Raw genomic sequence first — 27,955 nt, 5'->3', positions numbered from 1 at the left:
TTCCCTGAACTACCAAGGGATAGAGAAGCAACATCAAAGGACTATGAAGGGCTGGTTTATAAAGCACCTTTCACTGTGTTCCAAGACATTGGAAATCGTCCCTTAGGAAATTCAAAGACCATGGAGGTAAGTGAAGCCATGGCAAAGTTCGCCAGTCAATGGGTGCCTACATTGTGGATAATATTCCTGTGGGACCTACTTGTGCAGTAATTTTCCTATGACTTCAGTAAAGGCAAGTGCAAAAATGTGGCCTAAAATCAAGAGGACTTTTCTGCCCTTCCTCTGACATATTTTTTTAGTTTGGTTTGATTTTCGTGCTCCACAAATCTCATACAGCGCCTACTGCTCTCTGTACTCCTAACTCACCTCACCTCTGGGCTCTGTGTGCAGCCGCTAAATAGCCCGATGCACAGGCGGTGCTCATTGCAACCCTCATTATCGTGATTACAGCTCATTATTTGTGTGTGTTCAGTAATTTGCATTGCTCTTAAGCTAGGCAATTTGGATTTTGCGGCCACAATTGTGACATCCATACAGAGGATAAGATGTACTGGAATTTTGACAAATTCCTTAATAGTGGTATGTGATTTCTAATAAGAAAATAAGTTGTGACATTTTTTTCAGGACTTTTATACATCAAAAGTGTCACGTATAACAAGCAAATGTGAGTGTTATTAGAAAAATACTGGTATGTCAATGATAAAACAGATGGATAGCCAGAGAAAACAGAATTATATTACTGTTGTCCAGCATGTAATAAATAAAAATATATGCACAGACACTAATAAGTAAGATCAGGGATAATAAGGAACAGTGGTTTGTTTTATTCCTCCTCAGAATGGAGAACTCATTAGCAGCTTGTCTAGATATAGCTATATCCTGTGTTTACGTGAAGCACCAGAAGGACCATGAAATGCACAAGCCTTAGAAATAATAAACCACCATGTTCAAGCTGTTACAAAGGTTTCCTTCACTGGACTATAAACCAGTTTTATATGACATAGCTGTAATGGTTTAGAGTAAAACTAGAGTTCCTGTGTGCCATCTGAGCAGCCTGCCCCCTAGTTCTGCCTTCAACTGAGAGTTATAGTTACCCCCTGACAGGCAGAGAACTTAACAATTAGTTACTGCAATATCAGCTCAGAGACATATCAATACGTTTCTTCAGGTTTAGAGAACAACCAATATATGTATTTAGATAAGCTGAAATGCAAATTCATACAGTACAGTATTAGAAAATAGACTTATATGAAGTACAGGCTACTATATTAAAATAAAAGCAGGGCAGTTCAGAAGCAGCTCCTCTAAAACAGAAATATCTTCCATGTTGAATAATGAAGCCCGTCTAGAAATGTAACGTTCTGCACAGCTATGTGTTCTCCATAGCCTTGTAGGACAGCCAGAACAATATGCCAAATGGGTGGTTGTGGCAGCACGGCACGGTGAAAGCCCTGCCAGTGCATGTGTGTGTGTTATGTGGGGAGTACTGGGTGGCAGGGAGGGAGTCAAATTCCTCCCTGCAAACACACGCGGGCATGTGGCTGGAGCTGTCAACTGAACAAATGTATAAATGATTATTTAAGGCTCCAGCCACAGGTGTATAAATAGGGTGATCACAGGTGTTAGTTAGAATTGGGTTGGTGAAGGAGTGGTGCGGTGGATGGTGAATGATGTGCTCGGTTTGTTGTTTTGTTTATTGTGTAAATGTAAATAAATATACATGTGTGATCGCTTAACTTCAGCAGTTTATGGTCTCTGAGCCTCCTTGGCAACGCGCACCTCTTCACAATGTTAAGTTTGTTAAATCTTAACATTCAATCTATTTAAGTTTGTTAAATCTTAACAGTACAAAGTTATCCCTAGCCAATACTTTAATCACAACACAGCAAGCAGGACCAGAGGGCACAGTTGGAAATTAGGTGGAGACAGACTTATGACAGAGGTTAGGTGACAACTGATTAGACAGAGAGTGGTGTGTGTATGGAGTGTGTTACCTAGTGTGTGTCTGTTGTTGATGCTGGATCATTGCTATCCCTTAAGAATTTACTATATTTTATTTCTAGTGAATTCTGGCTGCTGACTCAAACTCTCAAGCTCTCAGTAATCCGGTGGCAGTGGTTTGGATGAGGCATTCCTTCAACCACTGCAGGGAATGCATGAGAACGAGCTCACAACAAGCATGCAAGGCTACAGGAAGACTTACTGAGGAGTTCGTATTGCAACGAAATTGATTTTACATTTTATATTGCCCTGCCTGCTGTTTTTCTCACATAGTTGCAGGCTCAACATAATTAATTGCTGGAGAAACCACGCTACTCTGTACGGCAATGAATACATACTGACGTAAAACAAAACCCGACAAAGCCAATTAAAAACCTGGAAGGGGAAAAAATACTTTTCTGTGGTTTAACATTAAAAAAATAAATAATTAAACAAATTCACCAGCTTATGCTTAGTGTTTTCTATTGAGTCTGATGGATAGACACTGATCACAGTATTTTGATCAGAGGTTGGCAATTTGCCCTGATTTGCAGTGCATCTAGATTTACTCGTGTAAACTCAATCCAAGTTTATTCATGTTACAAACTGAACATTTTAGTAAAGTTGCAATGAAAATGTAAATGTGCAAGCCGGATAGCCTGCGTAACCGGGGAGGTGCTGTAAACTATGATCCAGGACCTGGATCTTTAGGTCTTTCCTTTGAAAATGCAGAGGAGCCTTGTTAGTTAGAGTTTGGGTAACTGTATTTTTAGACAGCCCAAGAATAGCAAAGTCTCCTTTTTCCATTCTATGTGAATGAAAGCCCTGGATATAGACACTGCTATCTCAGATACCTAGTACTGATCAATGCTTATTGTAAAACCAAAACACCAAAAAAATATTAACTGATTTAGTGATGAAAATGATTAACTACAAAAGCCTGTTAATTACAAAAAAGATAATTTGATGAATTGGAATGAACAAGGTATTCTATCTATAGCACATGGGAAACATGTTTTCTGTATAATACCATAAATGAAAATATATATATCTCCACACACACACACATGACAGAAGGTATATAGAATTACTATTTTTTAATTTCACAAAACTATAGACACAAAAGCAAACGGGTGTTTGTGCAAAAGAAATGTCATTTTTGCAACTTAATTTCATGTTCTTTATCTTTCAAAAGCTAATTATTCTGTATTGTCTCATGGAGGATGAAAGTCCCGTGCACTCGCCATTAATCTGCTGATGATTTAAGAGCAGTATTCTCAATGACATCATGTTCAAGGTTATTTTCCTCCAGTACTTTCTGGAATTTTTTTTCTTGTTTCCTGCTCAGGTCTTACTTACTACCCAAGGAATTATAAGAGCAAACTCTAACCTCTCCCAAGTGATTCAAGTTCTGCAAATCTGACTGATGATTCCTAGAAAGCTGGGGCCGCAGCACAGTCACAAAAGGTACTGACATTTTTTTGTTTAACACTGTATTCACTTAATTGCGTAATCAGCCCCTGTTGGCTATTTTAAAAAAACTTAAGTCATTAAGATTGTAAGGATTTGGCCTCCCAACCCATTTAATCAATTCTGAGGCAGAGGGGTAATGTGAACCCTGAAAGCAAATATCTCAAAGAAGTATGTTTTACGAATCAGAATGTTTATTATGCTGATCACAGTCCTGTATAGTCCTCACTAGCCGGTAGGTGAATCAATCACAGGATGTCACTGCATGCAAGACAATCTGGTGTATTTTAATGATTTAAGCAGCGACAGATCTTAATACCACCACTATAAATCTTTGTGAGAGTATTTTTATTGTCTTTTTTGGTCATTTTGCACCAGGGCAAACTTTGCCTTAATTTTTTCGACAAGGACAAAAAAACAATCCTAATGTTTAAAACTAGCAAGAAACAACTTGGCTTTATGGAGAAGCAGTTAAATAAACGTTCCAAGTTACTAGTTTTCGAATATTTACTCAGCAGTGTGGAGTAGTAGTTAGGGCTCTGGACTCTTGACTGGAGGGTGGTGGGTTCAATCCCAGGTGGGGGACACTGCTGCTGTACCCTTGAGCAAGGTACTTTAAGTAGATTGATCCAATAAAAACCCAACTGTATAAATGGGTAATTGTATGTAAAAATAATGTGTAAAAAAATAATATAATTGTATGTAAAAAATAATGTGATATCTTGTAACAACTGTAAGTCACCCTGGATAAGGGCATCTGCTAAGAAATAAATAATAATAATAATAATAATAATAATAATAATAATAATAATAATAATAGTTTTTCTCCTAGGTACAAACAGAACAAAAAAACTGGGTCTATGAATAAACACCCAGAGGGAAACACCAGAGGGGTAAATACTGAGATAAAGCGTGTATATATTCCACTGTTTAGATCATTAAAATTGACACCCTGTACAAAAAAAGGTCTATTTAAAAAGTCTGATGTGAAAGGTCAAATACATTTTCCTTTTCTCCCCACTTCAAAACACACCAACCCTAAGTCAGCAAACAGCAGTTGTTCTATCCACTATTGCCCGGGTGCTGATCAAGGAGACAATAGGCACTCTGTTTTATTTAGCACACAGAGCAGCATAAAAATAATACAAGCAATAAGTATTGTCCTGTTCTGCACCTGAAGACCCTTTGCAGGTGCACTATTAAGTAGAAAATGATGATAACCTGGTAATGTGACATTTAATTTAGGGCTCACATACCATTCAACACCTTTTCAGTACAAGGATTTAACCCTTTCGAACACTGTAAAGTGTAGATCTGTTCCTGATAGCTGCCACAGCAAACACGCGTTTCAAAGACGATCTTCAGAGGAATCAGTCCCTAGATACTGAAGATCGAATGTGTATACTACCCGAAGAAGGTGAAAAATATTCTATTTGATATCCAGTGTATAAAAAACAATTACGGTATAAGAAAATTAATTATTTCAGGGTAACTAAATAAAATAAATAAATAAATTGGTTTAATTTGTCTAAAGAAGAAAGCCATTAGAAGCAACTACTTTGTTGTAAGCGTTTGGGTTGGATATTCTTAGCTAGTCATTTTCACAAAGTAGACTGCAGTTGGGTGCTACAGTACACGTTCATGGAAGTAACAACAGTATTTGAGTGCCTAAAAGAGAACTTAATGTGTAGTTAATGCCTGCTTATTACGCAGCATTAAAACAGGATGCAAGAAGACTGCTAATAGAATCTCTTAAAACCCAACACTTCACTACTTCCCTTTTCGGTATAAGAATGTAAAAATGTTGCTAAGCTTTGTACTTATACAGGCGAGCTGGATAAACCCTTAATCCTCTAGCACTCCAGCTACGCTTTCTATTTTGTTCTCGTACATATGCCACACACTTTGCACACAGACACACAGAGGCACACCCACCAATTACAGTGCTGTTAACAATTCAAAGTAAAACACAATACATTACTGGAAATACAGTACAGAAATGGATCCCAAAATGTCTCCTCAATGTCAGGTTTTTAACAGCCTTCTGTAGTTGAGGTCCTGTGATGCACGCACGCACACACACACGCACAGCTTTAACACCTCATGTGTAGGTGTTGAAAGGAGGTATTTGTGGATTCACACTGTTTGATGGATTATAAGCAGTTGCTTGTTAAGAAGCTGTTCTATAAGTTGGAGTAGTTCTCATTTTGGCTCCTAACCCCTTTGTTCTCTGTGGTGCCCATTATAAAAATACTGTATTATTTGACATCTTAAAAGGTGTTGGCAATATTAAACATAACTAATACTTTCAGCACAGCACAGAAACTAGGACCAGGGAAAACAAATGAAGTGGAGACAGACTTAAGAGTGGTGAGGGTATGCAGTGGGTTACCTAGACACATTGTTGATGAGGAATAACTGGGATTGTTTAAGCTTTTAGATCAATCAATATTACAAAATGGAAGAGCATTGATGGGTTTGTACATTTTCTTTAGTTTTTGTGTTCTTAAGTCCCTGAGCGAGGATATGCTCTGAAACAGAAGTTAACTAGTTTCTGAGAGACAAATAATCAGATCTACTTTCCTCACTTTGTGGACTAACTTGGTCTCCTCCACCATGAAACACTGTAATAGGGAAAGGTGGCGAATGGGCAAATTTTAACTGATGCCAACTCACCAGTAGCAAAGTCCGATCTTGACAGCCTGTGACATTGTTACAGACCATTTTTGTGAAAATGCAAGCATTGGTTAGAGTTGAGGAATGCAATCATAATAAAGTAGCTAAATCTACACCCAATCAAGTCAGTGAAGATGGAATAAATCGAAAGCTCTTTAAAGTGGCCGTTTCAGCTCTCCTTGTGTTGTCTAAGTTTCATATCAGCACTGAACCAGTGGAGCGCGGTGCTACGGCTTTCTGTCAGTGAGTGAGACCTCTAATCCCCTGCCAAGGGGTATAATACAACTCCAAGGCACCCACGGTGTCTGCCTCAGTCTGTTAGGAGCATTATGAAAAGAATATTGCATTAGTAGATGGGTAACTAAATACAAGCCCCTTCATTTCCATGAGAATCCTGCAGACAGGCTGGCTTCAGCTTTCCTTAATAACCTGGCCATCAGAGGCGAAAGCTTCATATCTCACCGGAACCCTTGCTGCAGACATGTCATCTACTTTCTGAAATGGGTTTTGTAATTATCTACCGTAGGTCCCCCGTCTAAGAGGTGGCTCAGCAGCGACTTCGAATGGAGTGTAGTGTTTAAATCCCTACACGCGCTCAGCATGAAGTTACAGACATCTTCTCTGTCCCGCTGGTTTCTAAGAAACTGAAATCTGCAAGTCTGGGAAAAGCAGAGCTGTCACAATGCAGAGCTGTCAGTTACTTAGCAGTGATTCTGAAAACGGACAGCTATTAAATAATTTTACTTTAGATACCTGATCATTTCACTATCACAATTAAGAAGAAAGAGCAATCAAGACCCATGAGGATGAATTGTTTAGAAGTTCATGAAATGCCTTGGCTATACAGTAATATAGATTTATTCATGAAGGTCTTGCTGCAGTTCAACATTTGCATCAAAACTAGACATTAACATGTTTCTTACAAGTTATTTTTTCAAAAACAGATAGTTGGAGCAAAAGCTAATGGAATCTGGTTATTTGTTTGCAGTGAGTAATGAATTAAGTTTTTTAATGGATTTTAATAAGCGTTATAAAACATTATTTATTGACGGCTCATAAACATTAATATTTAGCGATCACTTGTGACATTCATTTGGAAGAAGCTACTGTACCGTTGAATAAAAGTTGTATCATTTTAATTAGAAGGTGTTTCAGTTTCCTAACAGCAGAGCGTTCTTGAGATACTGTTTTATTTTATTTCCCACTATTTAGGTATAAAAATATTTGAAGGGGAAACAAGCCAAAGATGGCTTTGTCATTGTCATTTGTCTAAACATTTCACTTAGGTCTGTCTCTAGTTAAAATAATTTATACAATGTTACATTCCAAGCAAATGTAATGTTTTTTTTTTTTTATATGGATTTATAAAAAGGAGGATTTGTAATGCAAACCTTATAATAGCGGCTTGTCTTTTTATTATGCCTGCTATTCATAAAGACAAGCTTGAAACTGGAGATCTATTTAAGAGAAATGTTAACTAATACATTTTATTTAAAACAGCATAACTCCCAGGAAAGAGCATGCAGTAATACTTTCTTTCTGGTAACATTTCATAAATATAGTTGATATCCAAAACCAGCATTTAGAAGTTGGCAAGGCTTTTATTACTTAAAGACAGGGTGTACCATTTCACCTTAAGTAGTTTCCCTGAAGGAGAGTTGGGCTCCTATTCAAATCCATATCGTTCCAATGCCATCTAGGTTATTAGGCCAGCTAATACAGAAAGACATGCTGATTAACAATGAATATACAATGCTGCTTGTTGAAAACTAGAAAACTACTGGCAAGCCCAAGACTGTCAGTCCATTTTCTGACCCTCAGGGCAACAGTTCTCCATTAAAACTCTCTCGATATAAAAAAACTAAATGAATGTAATACTTGTTTCCAGTGGGGGCTGACTTCTTCCCATTTTTACTACTAAGAGGGACAGAGAGGTAAATGAGTTTGCCAAGCATGGATTCTGTCTGAACAACCCCTTTGCAGTAGTCATAGACCAAACTGTCTACATACCTTGACCTGAAATAAAAACCCACATATATATATATAAAAATAGAATTTTAAAATTTCTTTCTGTTCACTGTGTGACGAGATCATCAACAGTGTTAAAACAGAATTCCTCTAGTCCTCACTTACCATCCCACCAACAGAGAAGTACAGAAAATTGTGCAAAGAAATGTTTAAATACTACAGCAAGACCCATCTACAGCACCTATTTTTAAAAATCCTCCTCTAATGTCCTATAGAAGTGACAAGAATCTAAAAGAATACATGGTCCACAGTGAAATTCACTCTTCTGCAGAACCTTTAAAAGGCACAGTCCCATGGAACAGACCACGATGTTCGACATGCAAATATATTAACTCCCAAACTGAGATCAGAGGCCCTAAATCATCACTCCACATCCACCAGCCCTGTACATGTACTTCTGAAGGAGTAGTGTACTACATCATTAGCACAAAATGCAACCAGTTATACACTGGGGAAACTAAAAGATGTTTAGCAGATCGTTTTGTGGAACATTTAAGAAGCCTTTGAATCAACACCTTGACATTTCCAGTAGCCCGACACTTCAACAGCAATAATCACACTGCTGAAGATTTCAACATCTGTGGAATCAGTCAGTGTTTTGGTACAAATTCTACTCTGAAGCAAAGAGAACGTGAACTTATCTTCAAACTTCGAACTTTAGAGCCTCTTGGAATGAACATTCTATTCTGACATCATCTTAACATTGTCCTCAGAATTTCTGAAAATCAACAAGTTTACTGCACAGTGTTTTTACTTTTCTTTCTACACAACTGAAGAAGGGCTTTTGCCTGAAACATCCTGAAATAAATGGGTTTTTAATCATTTCAACTTTCTGTGCACAGGCATTTTATTTTTATTGTATTTATTTTTTAATATGTTTATGCTTTTTGTTTTTTAGAATGGCTCAGGATGCAAATATAGCCTTCATCCATTCTCTCTCTCTCTCTCTCTCTCTCTCTATATATATATATATATATATATATATATATATATAATTATATATATATAATCGAGTTAAGGGGAATGAAAGCAATGAATAGAGAACAATGGGTAATTACAAGAGCCAATCAAATCGTGTGAAAGTCGTCTAAAGGCTTCTACATTCACAGTATTTTAAAAGTCAAAGCACAGTATCTGCGGACATGTTTCGCCTTGTTTGGGGCTCATCAGTGCAGCGCAACTGTACTTTGACTAGTGAAAAGCTCAGGAAATTTATTGTAATAAAACTTGCACCACTCACTTTAAAAATTGACCCAGGACACAGAAATGGGTTTTCCCAGCGCTGACACGCTATTTTTAATAAACAAAAACCAAAATAAACAAAACAAACACCTAGCTCTTTCTTGAGCACTAACTAAACACAACACTGGACCTACCTATAAAACAGGACAGCTAAGCTGTTTACCTGACAAAACAAAACATTCAAAAGAAAACCACACAGGTTTACACTACCTTTTCTTTTCTTTTTTCTATGCTTGTGCACACGGAAATCGATTACATTAAACCAACGATAAGAATTGCCAGAAGATGGGGATACATAATTAATGTATCAAAACACTTCTCATTTACGACTTCCTGTAAGGACCCACATCTATTAGCATTCATAAATAATCCCTAATCGCTTGTCCTTTATAGAGATACTTCAGTATATCAAGGTCAGCTAAGAGAATCAATTTTATTACACAGCGGCTAGCATTTGCCAGAAACAAGGATATAGTTGCCTAAGATTAGATTAACCTCCCATTATGAGTGGTTGACCCCCATTAGGGGAGTAGTCTCTATGAGCGCCATTGATTTGTTATTACATATTCCTGTTCTTTAAGGGGGTCTTCCTCCACACCTCCCCCAGGGTGTTTTTTTGTGCTGCCTGTGGGCACCAAGGAAGGCAATAAAAGGGTGTTTGTAAAACTATTAAGAAACAGTGTGAGAGATATCATGTGAGAGGTAGCGTGGGCAGTAAATGGAACTGTCAACAATGACTACATTAGTGGTAATTAATGACTTGCTGTTTTGACTCCTCAATTCCCCTTGGTGGAGAAGGGACAGCTACAGAACAGAGCTGCAGAAAAAGCTGCTGCCTTCTGTCTGACTACTATCATACTGCGGTGTCGCCTTCCAAATGCAAGGAATGAACAACACATTGTAAACGCCTGCTGTACCTGAACACTGTCAACCACAGGCCACCAGGATGGCATAGATTCAAATTGGTAAACAGATTTTTAAAAACATTCCTTAAGGATTAATTCTTATTTGGGGATGAAAATCTGCAACTATTAGTCCATAATTTTTTTGACATGCCCCACAATTGAAACCGACAATGACAGAGAGATGGAGCTCATTACATAATACAGAATTCATGTTATGGATTCCATTTGCATGCGAGGAACAGACTAACAACTCTTGGAAGCACCAACCTGGTCTGAGATTACAGCTAAGCATCATTGATATTCTGTGTTTTTTTTTTTAAGTCTCCTTTTATGGCAGACATACTGATTAAGACAATGATAAGTAAAAAGCTGTTGTAGAAGATATTGAATTACTGCATGCTGCATGTAACAGTATACTGTAGGATTACTGGTACCACAACTGCCAGCTGTACTGTAATCAACTCAATTGCCACTTTATTTCCAAGCATGTTTTTTGCTGGTAAATACATAGTACAAGCATGGGAAAAGCATGATCCACTGCAAAATGAGCATGGCAAACTTTACTAAGGGTACCTGGCACAAATATTATTTGTTTTAGGGGTCACTCAGAAAGAATGGATTGGGTCCAAGCAGGATAACACTGGACAGGAGATGTACAGTAGTAATACTAGTTGTATAGTAATATGCCTTATTTCCAGGAGCACATTTTGGATAATGGCATTGTCACTGCATGATAATACAAAGCACCTGATATGCAATTGTGACAGAAATATAATGAGTTTTGGTTGTAAATCTCCCTCCCGAACTGTGAAGGCGCTAAGCAGCGAAAGAAGGGCTTTGGATGGGCTGGCCTGACAGTTCTTTCCCCGGGCCGGGAAGTCGGTCAGTCTGGAAGAAGGCGAGACTCTGTTGCAGGAACGTATTGACCCAGAAGGGAAACGATGTAGCAGCTGCACTCGTTTACCAAGGGGTCATGCGTGATAACATAAAGGGGACGGAGGATTGTAAATCTTTTCCTTCGCTTGGTTTCCGAGCCAGATACGAAACTGGAAGGACCGGGAGAGATCCTCATTGAATTATTGTGAAAAGTGTTTGTGAGTGTTTTGTTTGTTTTTGTCGCTGTTAGTAATTGTCTTTTGTTTGTAAATTCACTAGACGGCTAACACTTCTCCGGAGCTGTCGCCTTGGGTCAGCACTACCCGGAACAACACTGCACTACAGTCACTGTTAAATTGTTATCACCCACCACCAACCACCCACCACCTACTGCACGCACCCGGACAGGTGACCGTGTATTGTATTGTGGGGCGGATAACGTGTACTATTATTTGGTTTGCAAAACCAGTTATTATTGTTTACTGTCGTGCTCTACACATTAGTGTGTATTGCCGGGGATTATTGTTTGGTCGCCAGACCGGGAGTTTAAAAATAAAACAAACCCCTTTTCCAAACCGGATTACAGTTTTCTCTGTGTGATTATTTCTGCACTGCATCACTCCTACTCAGCAGCCACTCTGCTACAGCAATATATGACAGGCTTAATGAATAGTGTGTGTCTAGGCATAGGTGTAGCCTTATACTATAAATGCCCTAATTAAGCAGACTCTTCAGTACCTCTCTCTCCTCTGTCCTAATTCTCCTCGACCTCTCTGCTGCCTTTGACACTGTTGATCACTCTATTCTACTATCATCTCTTGCTGACCTGGGGATCTCTGGCACTGCTCTGGCCTGGTTCTCCTCCTACCTCTCCAACCGCACTTACCAGGTAACCTGACGTGGAGCAACCTCCACACCTCACCCTCTCTTAACTGGAGTCCCCCAAGGGTCAGTCTTGGGTCCTCTCCTGTTCTCTCTCTACAACCGCTCCCTGGGCCCCCTCATCGCATCCTATGGTTTCTCATACCATTTCTATGCTGATGATGCTCAGATTTTCCTTTCCTTCCCCACCTCTGACTCCACCATCTCCTCCCGTATCTCTACCTGTCTGTCTGCTATTTCCTCCTGGATGCACTCGCATCACCTCAAACTCAACCTCTCTAAATCTGACCTCCTTTTCTTTCCCTCCTCCGCCCCCTCCTCTGATCTCTCTATCTCTGTTCCTCTGGAATCTACCACACTCTTGCCCTCTTCCTCCGCTAAGAACCTTGGAGTCACCCTGGACCCCTGCCTCTCTTATTCCCAGCACATCTCCACTCTGGCACGCACTTGCCGATTCTTCCTGAGCAACATCCGAAGAATCCGACCCTTCCTCACCAACTATGCTACCCAGCTCCTGGTCCAGGCCATGGTACTCTCCCGCCTAGACTACTGCAACTCCCTCTTGGCTGGCCTCCCTGCGTCCGCCACCCGTCCGCTCCAGCTCATCCAGAACTCTGCTGCCCGCCTGGTGTTCTCTCTGCCTCGCTTCGCCCACGCTACTCCACTACTCCGCTCGCTCCACTGGCTCCCGATCACCGCTCGCATCCAGTTCAAGACTCTTGTACTAGCCTACAGATGCCTTGACCAGACTGCACCCAGCTACCTCCAGACCCTCATCTCTCCCTACACCCCCACTCGACCTCTCCGCTCCGCCTCTAGAAGACTGGCTCTACCTCCGCTACGCCCTTGCTCCGCAGTGGTGGAATGACCTTCCTACAGATGTCAGGACTGCCCAGTCCCTGACCACATTCCGGCGCCTCCTTAAGACTCACCTCTTCAGCACCTACAGAACTCCTCTGTTTGTATCCTGGGACACTATCACCCTTCATTTAAATGTGCTTTATTTTGCTCTTATCTGCCCCCTATCTTACTGCATTTAATCCTGTACTTCAGAATACTGTAATCTGCCAAGTGTTTAACCTGTAGTATTTTGTATTTAATCATATCCTTATGTAACTATCACTATTTAATCATATCCTGATGTAACTATCACTATTATCTGCTGTATTATTGAATTGTGGTTTGTCACACTTGAACAAAAGTTATTGTATTTCTTGCTCTTATTGTATTGCTTGTATTGTAACACTTGAAATGTATTTACTTATGATTGTAAGTCGCCCTGGATAAGGGTGTCTGCTAAGAAATAAATAATAATAATAATAATAATAATAATAATAATAATAATAATAATACCACGGTATGCTGTTGTATTCTGTATAATAAACACCTTATTTAGGCTCTAAACAGACTCTTCTACACACAGTAGATACTGATTTCTCAAAGAACAGGGTGAGTTATGTTAGGAAATCCTTATGAGTGTCAGGGTGTACCTCCTATGATGTTACAAGCACCCTGCGGTTTCTCATCGGGGACACATTGCTGGCTTAACAATATCCAGATCGTAGGCTTGTTACTGCTAATTAGCTGGGACCTCACCTTTATCTAAGTGTACTGAGTTGCTTTACTGTCACTTAAGGAGAGCACTCTGAGGTCTGCAGAGCTTGTCTGGAGTACTGATGCCAGCTAGGACGTATTTAAGGCAGGGCAGGATAAAAGGGCTTGTGGTAAGGAAAGTGTGTTTTAGATGTAGCCACACAGCTGGCTGTACAAACATGGTTTTTGTGGCTTGCCTGAGCTCTATTTGCAATGACTCATACAGAGCGTAGCTCCCCACCCTTGAGGTTTTGTTTATTTACTGTCACCAGCATCAGTGACTCCCCCCACTTCTACTTTTCTTCAGTAAACACTGCACATGGTTGAAGTGGAACTGTCACAAAGACGGCTGTAGTGGGTGACGTCAGACCGGAAACCGGGAGAAACACAGAACAGACAGAGACAGTGAGGTTGGTGAAGCTGAGCACTTGGTTGTGCTCAGCATTTAATAAACAAAATAAGAGAACACAAAAACAGGACACGGCACTTGCGGCCTAAAATAAACAGGTAAACAAAAACGAACAGACAAACAAACATGGCGAGTGAAATAAATGGTTATTTTAGTTTAATTTACTTTACTTTCCTTTCCTTTACTTCTTTCCTCCTTCTCCTCACCCGTTCTCCACTCACCAAACACACAACCCCGAGTGAGTGAAAACATGCTGCTTTTATGCAGTTGTACCGAGACTCGATTGCTAGTCAATCATTCAATTGGAATCTCGGTACAACTGCACGTGAATTAATTAAGTGGACTCCCGTGACCACACATTACATTTTAACCAGCAGTGATTTGTGCCATCCTCGTGCCTAAATACAAATCTACATTTTTAAATCACTCGTGTTACACAGACCCATTTATATCCCGTGTACCAATGACTATACACCAACATTTACACACAACACGTAACATATAAACAAACTACGCACAAGGGCGTGGCCACATTGCCACAGGAACTTAATAGGTGTCCTATAGCCAGAGCTTGTATACTCTGGGAAACTCTGTCTCGTTGCTTCTGCACTGTTAAAAAAACAAATCAAACAAACAAAAAACTAAAGAAAACCTCCCTGTGTAGCATACCCCCACCCTAACTAAAGAAAACCTCCCTGTGTAGCATACCCCCACCCTAACTAAAGAAAACCTCCCTGTGTAGCATACCCCCACCCTAACTAAAGAAAACCTCCCTGTGTAGCATACCCCCACCCTAACTAAAGAAAACCTCCCTGTGTAGCATACCCCCACCCTAACTAAAGAAAACCTCCCTGTGTAGCATACCCCCACCCTAACTAAAGAAAACCTCCCTGTGTAGCATACCCCCACCCTAACTAAAGAAAACCTCCCTGTGTAGCATACCCCCACCCTAACTAAAGAAAACCTCCCTGTGTAGCATACCCCCACCCTAACTAAAGCCAACGCACAGGCCACCTTACTGGCAGGCGCAGCTTTCTAGTAACTAACCATTTGATTTAACTGCGTGTGAGCTATTGACTGTTTATTCAGTTAATTACATTTGTGGCCGATGAACAAATACGTAACGATAACAGTCGCATACACAGATCTTAACAACTATGATGACCAGTCATAAATCTGCTCTAGATTACAGCAACCACAGCGTCTGGTATTTCATTATGTACCTAGAAAAGAGATTGGTGTAGCACACTGTGGAGCGTGTTCCTTTGCAAACATAGCAGTTAGAAGGGAAAAAGGATGGCAAGTGTGGTTTGAACATAATAGTCCCTCAGGATCAGGAGAGGTTAAGGTAGCATTTCGCATCAAATCCTTTTCCAAACAGTAAAACAAAAAAAAAATTTATAAAATAAAAAGTGCCTGGAAAGTATTACTTCATGTGTCAGACATGATTCTGATGTGTGCGCCAGTCCAAGATAAACTTAGGCTTCTGCTACCTGAGACCATAGTGGTGGCAAAACCACACTTTAAAATAAACCGAAGCGTGCTTTTCTTTTTTCAAATCTAAACCACACAAGTTAAGTAACAGGTTAAAAAAAAAAAAGATAAAAACAAAACAGTACAGAGTGCTAACAGTGAACCCCCTCAAAAACTCAACATAAAAGACAAGGGTTTTACTGCGTTTTAATAAAGCATTAAGATAAATGAACAAAATGAACACAATTCAATACATATGTGCTACAATAGCTCATGAAATAGCTCTGTAATTTCTATTTTTCTAAACCTGTTCTATGGCGTATAAAAACACAGCTTGGTTAAAGTGCGTGCACTAAGCACTATTGCTTGAGGTCACTCGAGACACGTCTATAATTGAAATCCAAAAGAACCGCTAAGGGTTTGTTTACTCTATGCTACAATGTTATGAAGTCCAACTTCAGGACTGTAGTTGATATAATGCTGTTCTGCAGAGGCACATGATTGGGTTCTTCTTAAAATCTACATTAGGATAACATTATTTGGCTACCCAAAGGCCAACAAGATGCTTGGATATATTGTGAGAAGTGTTGAATTTAAATCAAGGGAAGTAATGTTAAAACTTTACAATGCATTAGTAAGACCTCACCTAGAATATTGTGTTCAGTTCTGGTCACCTCGTTACAAAAAGGATATTGCTGCTCTAGAAAGAGTGCAAAGAAGAGCAACCAGAATTATCCCGGGATAAAAAGGCATGTCATATGCAGCCAGGCTTAATGAATTGAATCTATTCAGTCTTGAACAAAGAAGACTATGCGGTGATCTGATTCAAGCACTCAAAATCCTAAAAGGTATAGACAATGTCGACCCAGGGGACTTCTTTGACCTGAAAAAAGAAATAAGAACCAGGGGTCACAAATGGAGATTAGATAAAGGGGCATTCAGAACAGAAAATAGGTGGAACTTTTTTACACAGAGAATTGTGTGTCTGGAACCAACTCCCCAGTAATGTTGTTGAAGCTGACACCCTGGGATCCTTCAAGAAGCTGCTTGATGAGATTCTGGGATCAATAAGCTACTAACAACCAAACGAGCAAGATGGGCCGCATGGCCTCCTCTCGTTTGTAAACTTTCTTATGTTCTTCTTATGTTCTTATGTACTGTCTCTACACAGCAGTAACTTTAAAAAAAGCCACATGCCGTCAATTTAGCAGCCATTTTAGAGCATAACCAAATGTAAAGGTCACTAATACATTTAGCATGTAGGGGAAATAGTATTCCATGGGGCACTATATCATATAGTATACAAGAGGTGAGCGTTACACAAGAGGTGTTACCCAAGGCTGCTCAGTAATGTGCATTATACACAGGGTGCATGGAATTAACAGTGTGCATCTTATTCCACAAAATACTGTATTTTCATTCATTTTATTTGACTGCTATGTCAATGGAGTAAGTTAATCCACTTCAAAATAATTATTGAGAACCGGCCTACAGTATGATGGAAATATAACTGTATATAGCCTAATTGAATGCACTGTTGTGGGTTTCTCATGAAGGATCACATACCACGCCATCCATCAAGATTAAGTACTACAAACAACATAGGCTGGCTTTAGAATGAATCAGATGAAGTCCACAATCTGTTTGAACACCTCTGGCACTTGACTGAATTATTTTTTTAATACATTTATTTAAAATTTAGTTTTACAAGGAAATACTCTACAAGATCCAACATCAACATAACCACAGCTATTTTTGCAAACAATGTATTCATTTCACAAAGGAAATCTTACAGAGGGTACTGTAAACAAAACTGACAGTAATCAAAGGAAAATGGATGACAGTTAAAGCATTGCATTTTATTGATTTTTTATGGTGCCAACAGGCAGAAATGGCAACAATCACTTCTGACAAGTTGAGCTGCTTTAGCGACATGTGATGGTTTTATAGGCCACCCCACATACTGCAGATCACTCTTTGATGTTGAACATCTGTTGTTACTAAGGGAAGGTTTATTTTTGCTACAGCAGAATTCATGCAGACCTTGTTTGAGCTGGGATGTCCGATACCAGACTTCCTTACATTTACTTACAAATTGATTACGAATCTCATACACACTTCTATGGAGATTAATATATTTACATTCCTAATTTTTAATATATTTATATTCTTAATTAGAAATATTGTAATATTTAACGGTGGGGGTGTTTAGATCTGCCACTGGTTAGATCAATTGAATTGGCCCCAGTCTATATTCCAAAGCTTCTTTAGAACAATGCAATACTAACCTATTGCAAGTGAAACATAGCTCAGTGTATAAACAAGCCAAAAAAATATTTAGATGAACAAGATCTAGTTTTGGGGGGTCCATTTCCAACAACTTATAATAATTGATGACATTTAAAAACCATAATAGGCTGCTGGACTTTACTGACCTCCTTCTGACTATGATGTTTATTGTTCATGTTGATGTAAGAATCAATTGGCCAGTGTAAAACAGCTAAATACAGAAATGAAGATCTTCATATCATGAAGTATAGTGATAGTGCTGGAGTTAAATCCTGGGCACCTTCCTTCCAATTCTTATTCCGTTCTCCTTATTGTTTCACATTCCTAAATCCAAAAAACAGTCCATACCCCTACTGGTTCTTTCTAATTTCACAAGATCACAGTAATTGTACAATAATGACCCATTCTCTGTAATAAAATATTCCTTAGGGAAATCTGTGCATGGCTTACATGGAGACTTCTGTTTGAGGAAGAAAAAATAATATTTATAAAAGCTAGACTAATAGCTGCCTACCTTTAGCATGCATAGCAAAGGTTCCTAATCATGGGTACCAGATGAAACCAATATGTTATGATTATTACTAACATTGCTATTTGCATGAACAACAAACATGTTTGTTTAGACTGCCCTCTTGGTCGCAGGCTTGAGTCTGAACTATAGGCCTACTAACTGCTTTCCTGTTCATTTTATTATTATTATTATTATTATTATTATTATTATTATTATTTATTTCTTAGCAGACGCACTTATCCAGGGCGACTTACAATTGTTACAAGATAATGATTTTTTAATTTTTTTAATGATTTAAGGGACACGACTGCCTGTACCTGGGGCAGTCTGCGGTAAAAACAACCAAAACAACAACAATTATTTAGATTTATATAGCACGTTTCATGCCAATGTGTTCCAAAGTGTTGTACACAATAGCACGTCTACAAGGCCCAAGTTAGCAGTAAGCCATGGTTGTTATATGCTAAAGGTTTTAACCTTGCAGGAGAAGGAGTATCAGTTCACTGTATCGATCAGTTTACCCTACATTTTGACCTGGAATAAAACTTTAGTCTCTTTCGTGTTAGTTTTGGGTAACTGCTGTTAAAGCTCCATCATCAGTGTTCTTGACATACAAGTTAGGGAGTCATACTTGGCTAACCAATGAATAACGATGCATTACAAGATATAGCATAGCAAGAACAAGTGAGCCAAACATAGTTCACAGCAACAACAAAAATAAACTCCCTCGTCAATGAATCCTGGAAAACTACAAACAGAAAGTGCCACTGCTTGACTCACCTCTTGCGAGTTTCAGAGGTTTCAGCACAAGCAATACTGGCCCATTTCTAAAAAATCTGATGTAAAATCCTACAAACCTAAATACTGATCAGAAGATTAGATCATTCAAAATTCACTACATGGCCATTCTATGAAATGATAAACTTATGAATCCTCAATATCAGACTAACTGTTATAAATAGAAAAAAAAAAGTTAATATTGGTGACTTATCAGTTGTAAAATTGTCCCTACTGCATCATAAAGCCGTATTGTATGCCTGCATCTAGCATGTGTAATACAGCAATGATATACAAGGACTTCAGTAGCCTGTAACATTATGATAATATGTAGCAGATCTATTAAAAACACATCCCTGTATTGTGTTCAGCACAGCACCTGGCTCCCAAGAGCACCTTTAGAGTGAGTTGATGGAACACTCCGATATATTGCAGGAATGGATTATTTCTAATTGCAATGTGCAAAAAGTGATGGAGCCGTTCACCTCTGGGTTTCTAGCAATATTTGTATACCAACTGTTTTGTTATTTTGCGCTTGTTAGCTAAAGTTCAATCAATTCAGAGCTATACTGCTTATAAACAACACCTTAGGGTGCTTCAGGTGAAGGACTACTATTTTTTTTTGTATTGCATAGTATTGTATTTTACCCTCACTGGTAAGAAGTTCAAGTCATTTCCTTTGAGATGGCTTCTCAAGGTGGCATAGGCTTAATTAATTTTGATCAGATGTGGTATTCACCAAAATTAGTGTTTCAATATGCATTATTGAGACCTTCCCTTGTCAATCTCACATGAAAGAGGTTAGGACAGGAAGCATGTGCTGAATGAGCTATCTGCTCTAACCCTTGAGATGAAATCAGGGTTGAGGCACGCTTGCCAGGTGCTGTGAAGAGGCTTGCACCGCAGCTGTGGGTTCCATAACACAGGATATTAATGCACTCTGTTTAAGCTCGTTGTCAAATTAACTGCAACACCTGCACACTTCAAAACTTAATCCACACCTGTCTAACAATGTAAAAGGATGCATTCAGATGAATTTGAAATGTCATTTTGCTTTGAAAATAGAAAGACGGGTACCTACAGATAGACAGGTAGATATTTAAATTAAAATAAGTTAATTTTCTCATCCTTCTTGACTACAGAGCACAGGTAGGAAACGCTTAGCAGGTACAAGAAAGTGATTTGGGTCAGTGTAATAATTAAACACATGGCTGGAGAAAGAAGAGCTGAGGTTGAAGCCTGCTGTGCAACAGACAAACAAGAATACCAGTCTTCTGAAACATGGCCTCTGGATTCACTGGTGCTGAACAAACGCTCAGTATCTCTCTCTCTCTCTCTCTATATATATATATATTTTAATTTAGTCATCGCCAATGGTTTTTACCCCAGTTTTCTCCCCAATTTGGAATGCCCAATTACTGTTTTTATCCCGGTTCACCGCTGCAACCCCCTGGTGACTCGGGAAATGGACGCTAAAACACGTGTCCTCCGAAATGTGCTCCTGCCAATCCGTCATTTTTTGCACTGCAGATCCACAGCAAAACCACCAGTCGCTGGTGTGCAGTGAACCATGGATTCCCCTGCCGATCTAATCCCTCCCTACCCAGCGGAGCTCTGCCAATTCTGCGCCGCCCCCTAGGAATCCCCGGCCACGATTGGATATCTATACTTTTTAAAAGGGATTTTTAAGATTCTCAAAATAAGACATTTTGTGATGGATAGTTTAACAGAGATTTGGTGGGCTAAGTAGACAGCAGACTAAATCCCACCACAACAGGAAAACATCTTCTCTCATATTAAATCTAGGAGGAATGATTCTTCAGTTCAGCATTGAATTAAAAAATATGAATGAATAAATATAATAAATAAAATATGATAATTTTATCAATAAAATATTTTATTAAACTTGTAGGATACTGAGAAAAACTTCACACAAACATATGGGCAAAATTCTCAAAGCTTCTCAATTCTTTAATTAAAAAAAAAAATCAGAAAGGAAAAAAAAAACATTACATTTACCAAAGCAGAAAGTGTTGTATTACTGTGTTTGCTAATGATTTAGAGTAAATCGATTGGAGAATCTGCCCCAATGTGTTGATGCTCATTAGTTCCCAGATAAGAATAAGAACAAGGCAAATATTTCTGGGAATCACGTGACTCTATACTCCATGAATGTTGCCTCTTCCCACTCACCACATGCCCCCGACTATCTTTCCCAGGCATTATAATTAGGTCTTCTTCTTTTCAGGTTTAGCCGATAAAAACTGATACAAAAATAAAAAATTGAAATCTGTGTTTAACTGGAAAACACTGGAAAAACAGTGGAAATGGTTAATCAATTCACGTTGACCACCCATTCCCCATTAAAAAAATAATACCTACTTCCTGACTTGTATCTATCATTGATTTGTTCTGAAAACTTTAAACCCGCCCCAACTACTGAGTGGCAGCAAATTCCTACAATTCTATTGGAGACTCCGCTTGCGAAATTTAAAAAGAGATTACAATTAGGAATGGAGGCTTGTTAGCAGGAAATAAAACTATATTACAGTTAAGATACAGATGATTTAAAACAGAATTGCAAATTGTGGCAAAATGTAAAAAAATGTCTACACACAAAAACCCCAGAAGAATGTGCCTGTGACAATAAGTACTATCAAGTTACTATACATATTTTGGCAGAAAAAGTCCAAGAATTTTGAAAAGTAACTGAAAAAACTAAATCTCATACAGTATATAAAAAGAGGTTGAAGCCTGCGATTCCTTTCCTGGAGTTTAAGAGTTTTCGTACATTTGGATGATTATAAATGTTATCATGGGAATCACAACCTGCAAAGGGAACCGCAATCTGCAAAGGTCTTCACTAGTAAGCAGATGCCTACCATTTTCATACAGACCCTGGCCCTCTGTGTTTCCAATTACAAGAGAGGAAGTGAGTCAGGGACTTGGGGCTTGAAAAACTGCAGTCCGATTAAAGATAAATGTTTTGTTAGACCGTCCTTTTATCTTCCAATGTCATTTCGTTAACCAGCATGTGGTTTTCATTTTTTAATTCAGGGCTTTTCCTGGGTTAAACTGACCTATTTCATGTCAATTAATATCTTCTGCCCCAGGACAGTGATACTTTTCATGTACCAGTTGAGATCTTAAAGCTGAACATGCTGCCTGTTTATATTACGCCAATTTCTAAAGAAAATATTCCATACCAAATGATGACCTTATTAAAACCCCTTATTTTCCTTATTTCCTAAAGAACACATACTAGTAACATAACGTTTTAAAGGCTGTAGGGTCACTTGCAACACAACTTCAGTTCTGTACATAGTTCAAAACAAGGGTGTCATTACAAACCTATGTACTTCAGACTGATGTGTACCTACTAGATTGTCTTTGCCGCTCCACAACATATCCTCCATCGTGTAGATTTTTCAAAAGGAAGGCCAGCCAATGTTTTCTTACCTGCTATTAGCATCAGCTACATTCCTGTTATTGTGCTGGAGATCTTTTCAATAAAAGGCTGCAAACCAACAGACCGAAACAACTCATTGCATGATTTTAATCACATCATTGAAAACTGCGTAACAAAGCTGTTCCTGTTTTACATGATGTTTTAATGTTGGTTTTTATGTGAACTTGCAGTGGTTTCGATGATGTAACATTTTACTGGCTAATGTGTGTATGTCCCTTAGTTTTGGCCAGGTTTTCCTTTTTTTATCTCAAATAACTTCCTGGTTAAAAAAGAGCCTCTGTTAAACTGTGTATTTAGAGGTGTATTATTGACCATGTAGTGAAGGCGATTGCCCAACCTACAGTCTTTTTATTTTGGCCACCATGCCAAAATAAAATGAGGCAGGCAGGCAGGCAGGTAACACTTTACCTGCAGCTTCTTGTCTCGGAGTCTCTGGGGGCGCTATACTGCTGTGCATCATGATAATGTTACTCTGTGTTCCACTCAGCTGTTCCTACCTTCCTTTTTCCTGTGGCTCTTTGGTTTCTTTCCCAGCATCTGACTTTTCACCTCTTTGGTTTCGTTGTCGGCGCTTGCGGGTGGGTGCTACGTCAGTGACATCATGCAAACTGTCATCGAGGGGGGTGTGGCCACGTTTAACTGTTGAAGCAATAGGAGCAAGTATTAAACCCAGAAAATAAGAAAACTCAAAATTGTAAGGTTTGAACATTTTGCAATAGTTACGGAAAACTAGTAAGAAACAACTCAGAACATTAATTTATTGTAACATCTTCAACCTAAACTTTAATAACAAAAAACAACTTGATGTAATCTCTAGTACATTATCTTCCAATAGTGGACCTGAAGTAGACCATTTGATCATTGGAGTAGAAACGTTTTGGTGTATAATGTTCTGAAATTAGTCTTTACATACAATATATATATATATATATATATATATATATATATATATATATATATATATATATATATATATATATATATATATATATATAGTGATAGTAAAGGGCGTAGGTCCTTTAAGAAATGGTCGACTGGCCTCAAAGACTACACACGTTATAAAAAGTTTCTTGTGTTAAGAACAAGTCTATCTATTTGACGTTTACTTAGTTTTAGCAGAGAGCGAGTATAATCTCTGCAATCTAGTACTGGGTATAATTGAATAGCTGCACTATTGTTTGTGAAGATGACACAGTTGATGTTTATTTTAGTTTTAGCAGAGAGTGAGTATAATCTCTGTAAAATTAGAAAGTTATCCGAGCCCGACTCAAGTACTGGCGTAAGTTTTGAGACGGAAAAACTTTGTTTTGTTCTGTGTACTGTGTGGGACTCCGTTAACAAAAGACACAGACAACGGGCAGGGTTTCTGGACAATTGTTTATTGTTTTACAACAAGCTGAACACATTGGCCGAACACCAGAATTGTGTTCAGCTAGCGAACTGTTTCTACACACTCCAGTCTACTTACCCTTTACCATGATAGCAGGAGCTATCGTATTGTTGAAACACATTCCAGTTTACGTACCTTTGATACAGCTTCACCATGGCAGCAGGCGCTATCGTATTGTTTCAACACACTCCAGTCTACTTACCCTTGCTACAACTTTACCACGATAGCAGGAGCTATCGTATTGTTTCAATACATTCCAGTTTACCAACCTTTGATACAGCTTTACCACAATAGCAGGAGCTATCGTATTGTTTCAACGCACTACAGTTTACGCACCATGCTCCAGCAGAGGGAGCCAGTTCCAGCATATTATTATTATTATTATTATTTATTTCTTAGCCGACGCCCTTATCCAGGGCGACTTACAATTATTAAGATATCACATTATTTTTACATACAATTACCCATTTATACAGTTGGGTTTTTACTGGAGCAATCTAGGTAAAGTACCTTGCTCAAGGGTACAGCAGCAGTGTCCCCCATTGGGGATTGAACCCACGACCCTCTGGTCAAGAGTCCAGAGCCCTAACCAGCATCCTTACCTGTGTGCGTCCAGTTACTGCCAGAAAAACTACGCCCTCGGGAGGGCATATTTCACTGTATATATATATATATATATATATATATATATATATATATATATATATATGCACTAGCAAAAGCCACAAGGCAGTGACGTCGGCTCCCTAGCAACAAGCCTCCTATGTTGTTGTTGGGAATGGATTCTTTCAGTGCAGCGGGTTTGTACATTTGAGAAAGGAGAGGAAGACTCTAGAAATTAATTGGAGACTGAAGCTGATGAGAAGCAATTACCCTCCGCTGTATGAATTAAAACGGTGTGCTGCTTTTTATACGAAAAATTAGAAAAAGCAGGTTGCGTAGAGGATTTCCACTGTACAGTATTTGTTAGACCCATTTGTTTTTCTATGGGTCTCTCGCTATATCACAACCCTTGATATATAGCAGATTTATTATGGACCCCAACACCCGCGATACATATGATTTATTTATTTATTTATTTATTTTAAACAGTGCTGTATTTTGGTCAAACCTCTTCTTTGCAAGTATGTCCTGGCAGACAACTGCATTTGATTTTTAGATTTGTTTTACCAGGTGGTGTTCTTATAGCCCACTACATCTTAAAGAATAATAGCTGAAAATACTTTAAAATCACAATTTGATCATTTCGATAGCTTTCTCCATATTATCCTGGTTTGTTAATAAACTGGAGCAACAGAGGTAGGCAACCTCTGCCCTACCTGTCTATTCCTTTGCAGGACTTTGTTCAAACCTGTTCCTTAATTTTATATTTGAAACATAAGAAATGATGAACCTAGTAGTTCCTAGTAGGATCCCAGTGATTCAGCATCAACACCATGACTTGGTAACCGATTCCATACCCTCAACACTGTGTAAAAGTGTCTCCCACTCTGTGTCTTAAGTCTTTCTCCACGTCATTTCCAACTGTGTCCTCTGCTCCTATGAGCACACAAGAAAACACCACACACTTTATATTATCGATGAAGAGCTACCATGAAGAATGTTGATCCTTCTCTCTTAAAGACACAAATACTGTGTACATGCTACCCATTGGGGTACAATATACTGGAAAGGAAACGTTACTCTTCTGTCCAAAAAGGACTAGTTCTATAAAATGAGCTGCGTGCTTTTTATTAGACTGTGGCTTCAATTCCTAACACTGAAGACAACTGCATTGGCATAAGAACAAATATTGGCTTGGTCACTTTGCTTACATTAAAATGCATGTGGTCTAGGACCTGGGAACATTCCAAGGTCTCGTCAAACAGGCCATTTGCCAAGTTAGCTGCAGTCCCTTGGAACAGCCTCCACTAGAGCTCAGAAGCTTTCTCTGTTTAAAAACTTCCTTTCATAGATCAGCCTGTGAAGCTTGCACCTGCTTTAAAACTACTAAATCACAATGTGGCACGTGCGAACAGAGAGACTTTGGAAAATAAATTTGGTATTTCTAATTTATAGCTCATAAAATAAACAGGATGAAATGTTAATGCAAATGCTAACAACATAATTTGGTATTTCCCTTAGCCTGGGCCAGTAATAACTATGTTACCCTATGTGGCAAGGTGAAAGCCCTGCCAGTGCACGGGGGGGTGTTGTGTGGGGAATAGTAGGTTGGCAGGGAGGGGGTTAAATTTCTCCCTCTCTAAACACATGGGAATGTGGCTGGAGCCGACAAGTGAATAAGGGATTAAATGATTAATTAGGCTCCAGTCACGGGTGTACAAAATAGCTGTTCAAGGGTGTTGATTGGAATTAGTGTGGAGAATTAATGTCAGTGCTTGTGGTGAAAGTTAGTGCTTATGTGCTGTCCCGTCTGTTTGTTCACATTTCGTGAGTTTTGTTGCTTTGGCCCTTGTGCCTTTTTGTTTTGTTAAATGTGTTTTTGTTAAAGTTTCTACCCTGCATTAGCATATGGGCTAGGAGGCTACCGTGCCACACCCTACAAAGCAATGCTTATGCTATGTTGTTAAATAGTGGATCTAAGCCTGAGCACAGGCACATACCAGAAAAAAGTTGGGAAAGTTTATGTACATGTACGTTGCTCAAATCAAATTTAAATTCATGTGGCTTGAAATCTTCACAAATGGAACATTGAAGGCAAATTTACCATACACATGTCATGTTTCATGAGCTTCTTAGATGTTACTGAAAATCTCATACCCCTAGTTATGGGTGAAGTGGATTAGTAAGGGGAGTCAATGAGAAAACGTTTACCCATTACTTCCATGCCACTGCAGCTCCCATGCCTTAAAGAAAACAGCAGCTGGATTATAAGGTAGTTTACTTTACCACCCACTCTCTTGGTGTCAAATTCCTAAATACACAGTGCAGCAGGGTGGCTGCAGCCATGGTGTTTGTCAACAAAGGAGAACAATTCATTCTACAGGAAGAAGAGTGCAATCTCAGCTGCTTCTGCGATCTAAACATAAAAAATGTACGTCTTGACCAGCAATGAAAGCACTTTCCAAACCCACCCCAGCTCCTAACAATGATCTGTTACAGGTGCCTCTTTTTCACAGGCCTCAGTGTGTAAGTGGGTGGCACGACCATTGTGAAACCCAATCTCCCACGACTTGCACTACATATTTAATACACATTCCTTGCCAAAGGCAGCTTTGCCGAAGTGCAGGGTGTAAAAAAGGCATCACTGCGGGTTTGATTAGTAGACTGTGAAAGAAGTCAATCTGGTTTGCTACTTTGTGGTGTCAAAGGTTGAGGATTAAAGGAAAGTTAGTATCTTGGCTAAGGACAGGGTTCGGTAGGTTTCTTCAAAGATTAGGCTCTTCTCTGCCTTACCTTGCTCCTGCCAAGGGTTCTACAGTCATTTATCAAGTGTACTGATTCACTGTTTTGTGTTTTTCTTTAACGCTTTGGCTAAAAGTTTACTAATACACATTTTTAGTGTTACATTAAACCAATCAATAAATAAATAAATATATATTTTTTAAAAAATCACTGTCCAAGTGGGTAATAATGAATACTATTTATCATTGAAACTTGTATTAATAAGCTGTGTTATTATACTGAAGTTGTGCACATAGCTAGCTACTTACAGTCCACAAAATGGTTCTTGAATGATGAATACATGTGATTTATAGTTAGTCAAATGCAAGGTTCCCATGTATCATTTCAGTTTTGTGTTTTAATAAAATAGTTCATCATTACTGATAACTATTGATCATCATATAAAAGTAGTCCATCAGGACCATCATATGTGCTATGATACTTATCATAACCTGCATATCGTGATGTATGTATTGTATGATGACATTACTGCATCTTTACACCACATTAAATACACAATACTGACTGCCAATGAGGTGTTTTGATGAACAATATGCATGAATAAATAAATAAAACATTTTCACTGATCTAGAATTATATA

General features: G+C 38.8%; 1 protein-coding gene across 4 annotated transcripts in view; it reads right to left on the bottom strand.

Moving 5' to 3' along the window:
- LOC117404049 (DNA repair protein XRCC4) overlaps positions 1 to 27,955 on the bottom strand; it is a 159,307-nt gene that overhangs the window by 29,523 nt on the left and 101,829 nt on the right. For 3 of the 4 annotated variants that reach the window (XM_058986840.1, XM_058986821.1, XM_058986826.1), the window contains exon 7: positions 23,078 to 23,219. In XM_058986840.1, the coding sequence (XP_058842823.1) occupies positions 23,078 to 23,219 (142 nt within the window). Of the gene's footprint in view, positions 1 to 22,570; positions 22,629 to 23,077; positions 23,220 to 27,955 lie in introns of all 4 variants that reach the window. The other variant, XM_058986833.1, reaches the window with a different exon arrangement.

Source organism: Acipenser ruthenus, chromosome 2 (assembly GCF_902713425.1).
Source record: "Acipenser ruthenus chromosome 2, fAciRut3.2 maternal haplotype, whole genome shotgun sequence".
NCBI lineage: Eukaryota > Metazoa > Chordata > Actinopteri > Acipenseriformes > Acipenseridae > Acipenser > Acipenser ruthenus.
Note: the sequence above shows the minus strand (reverse complement) of the source record. Positions and strands in the feature narration are given on the sequence as shown.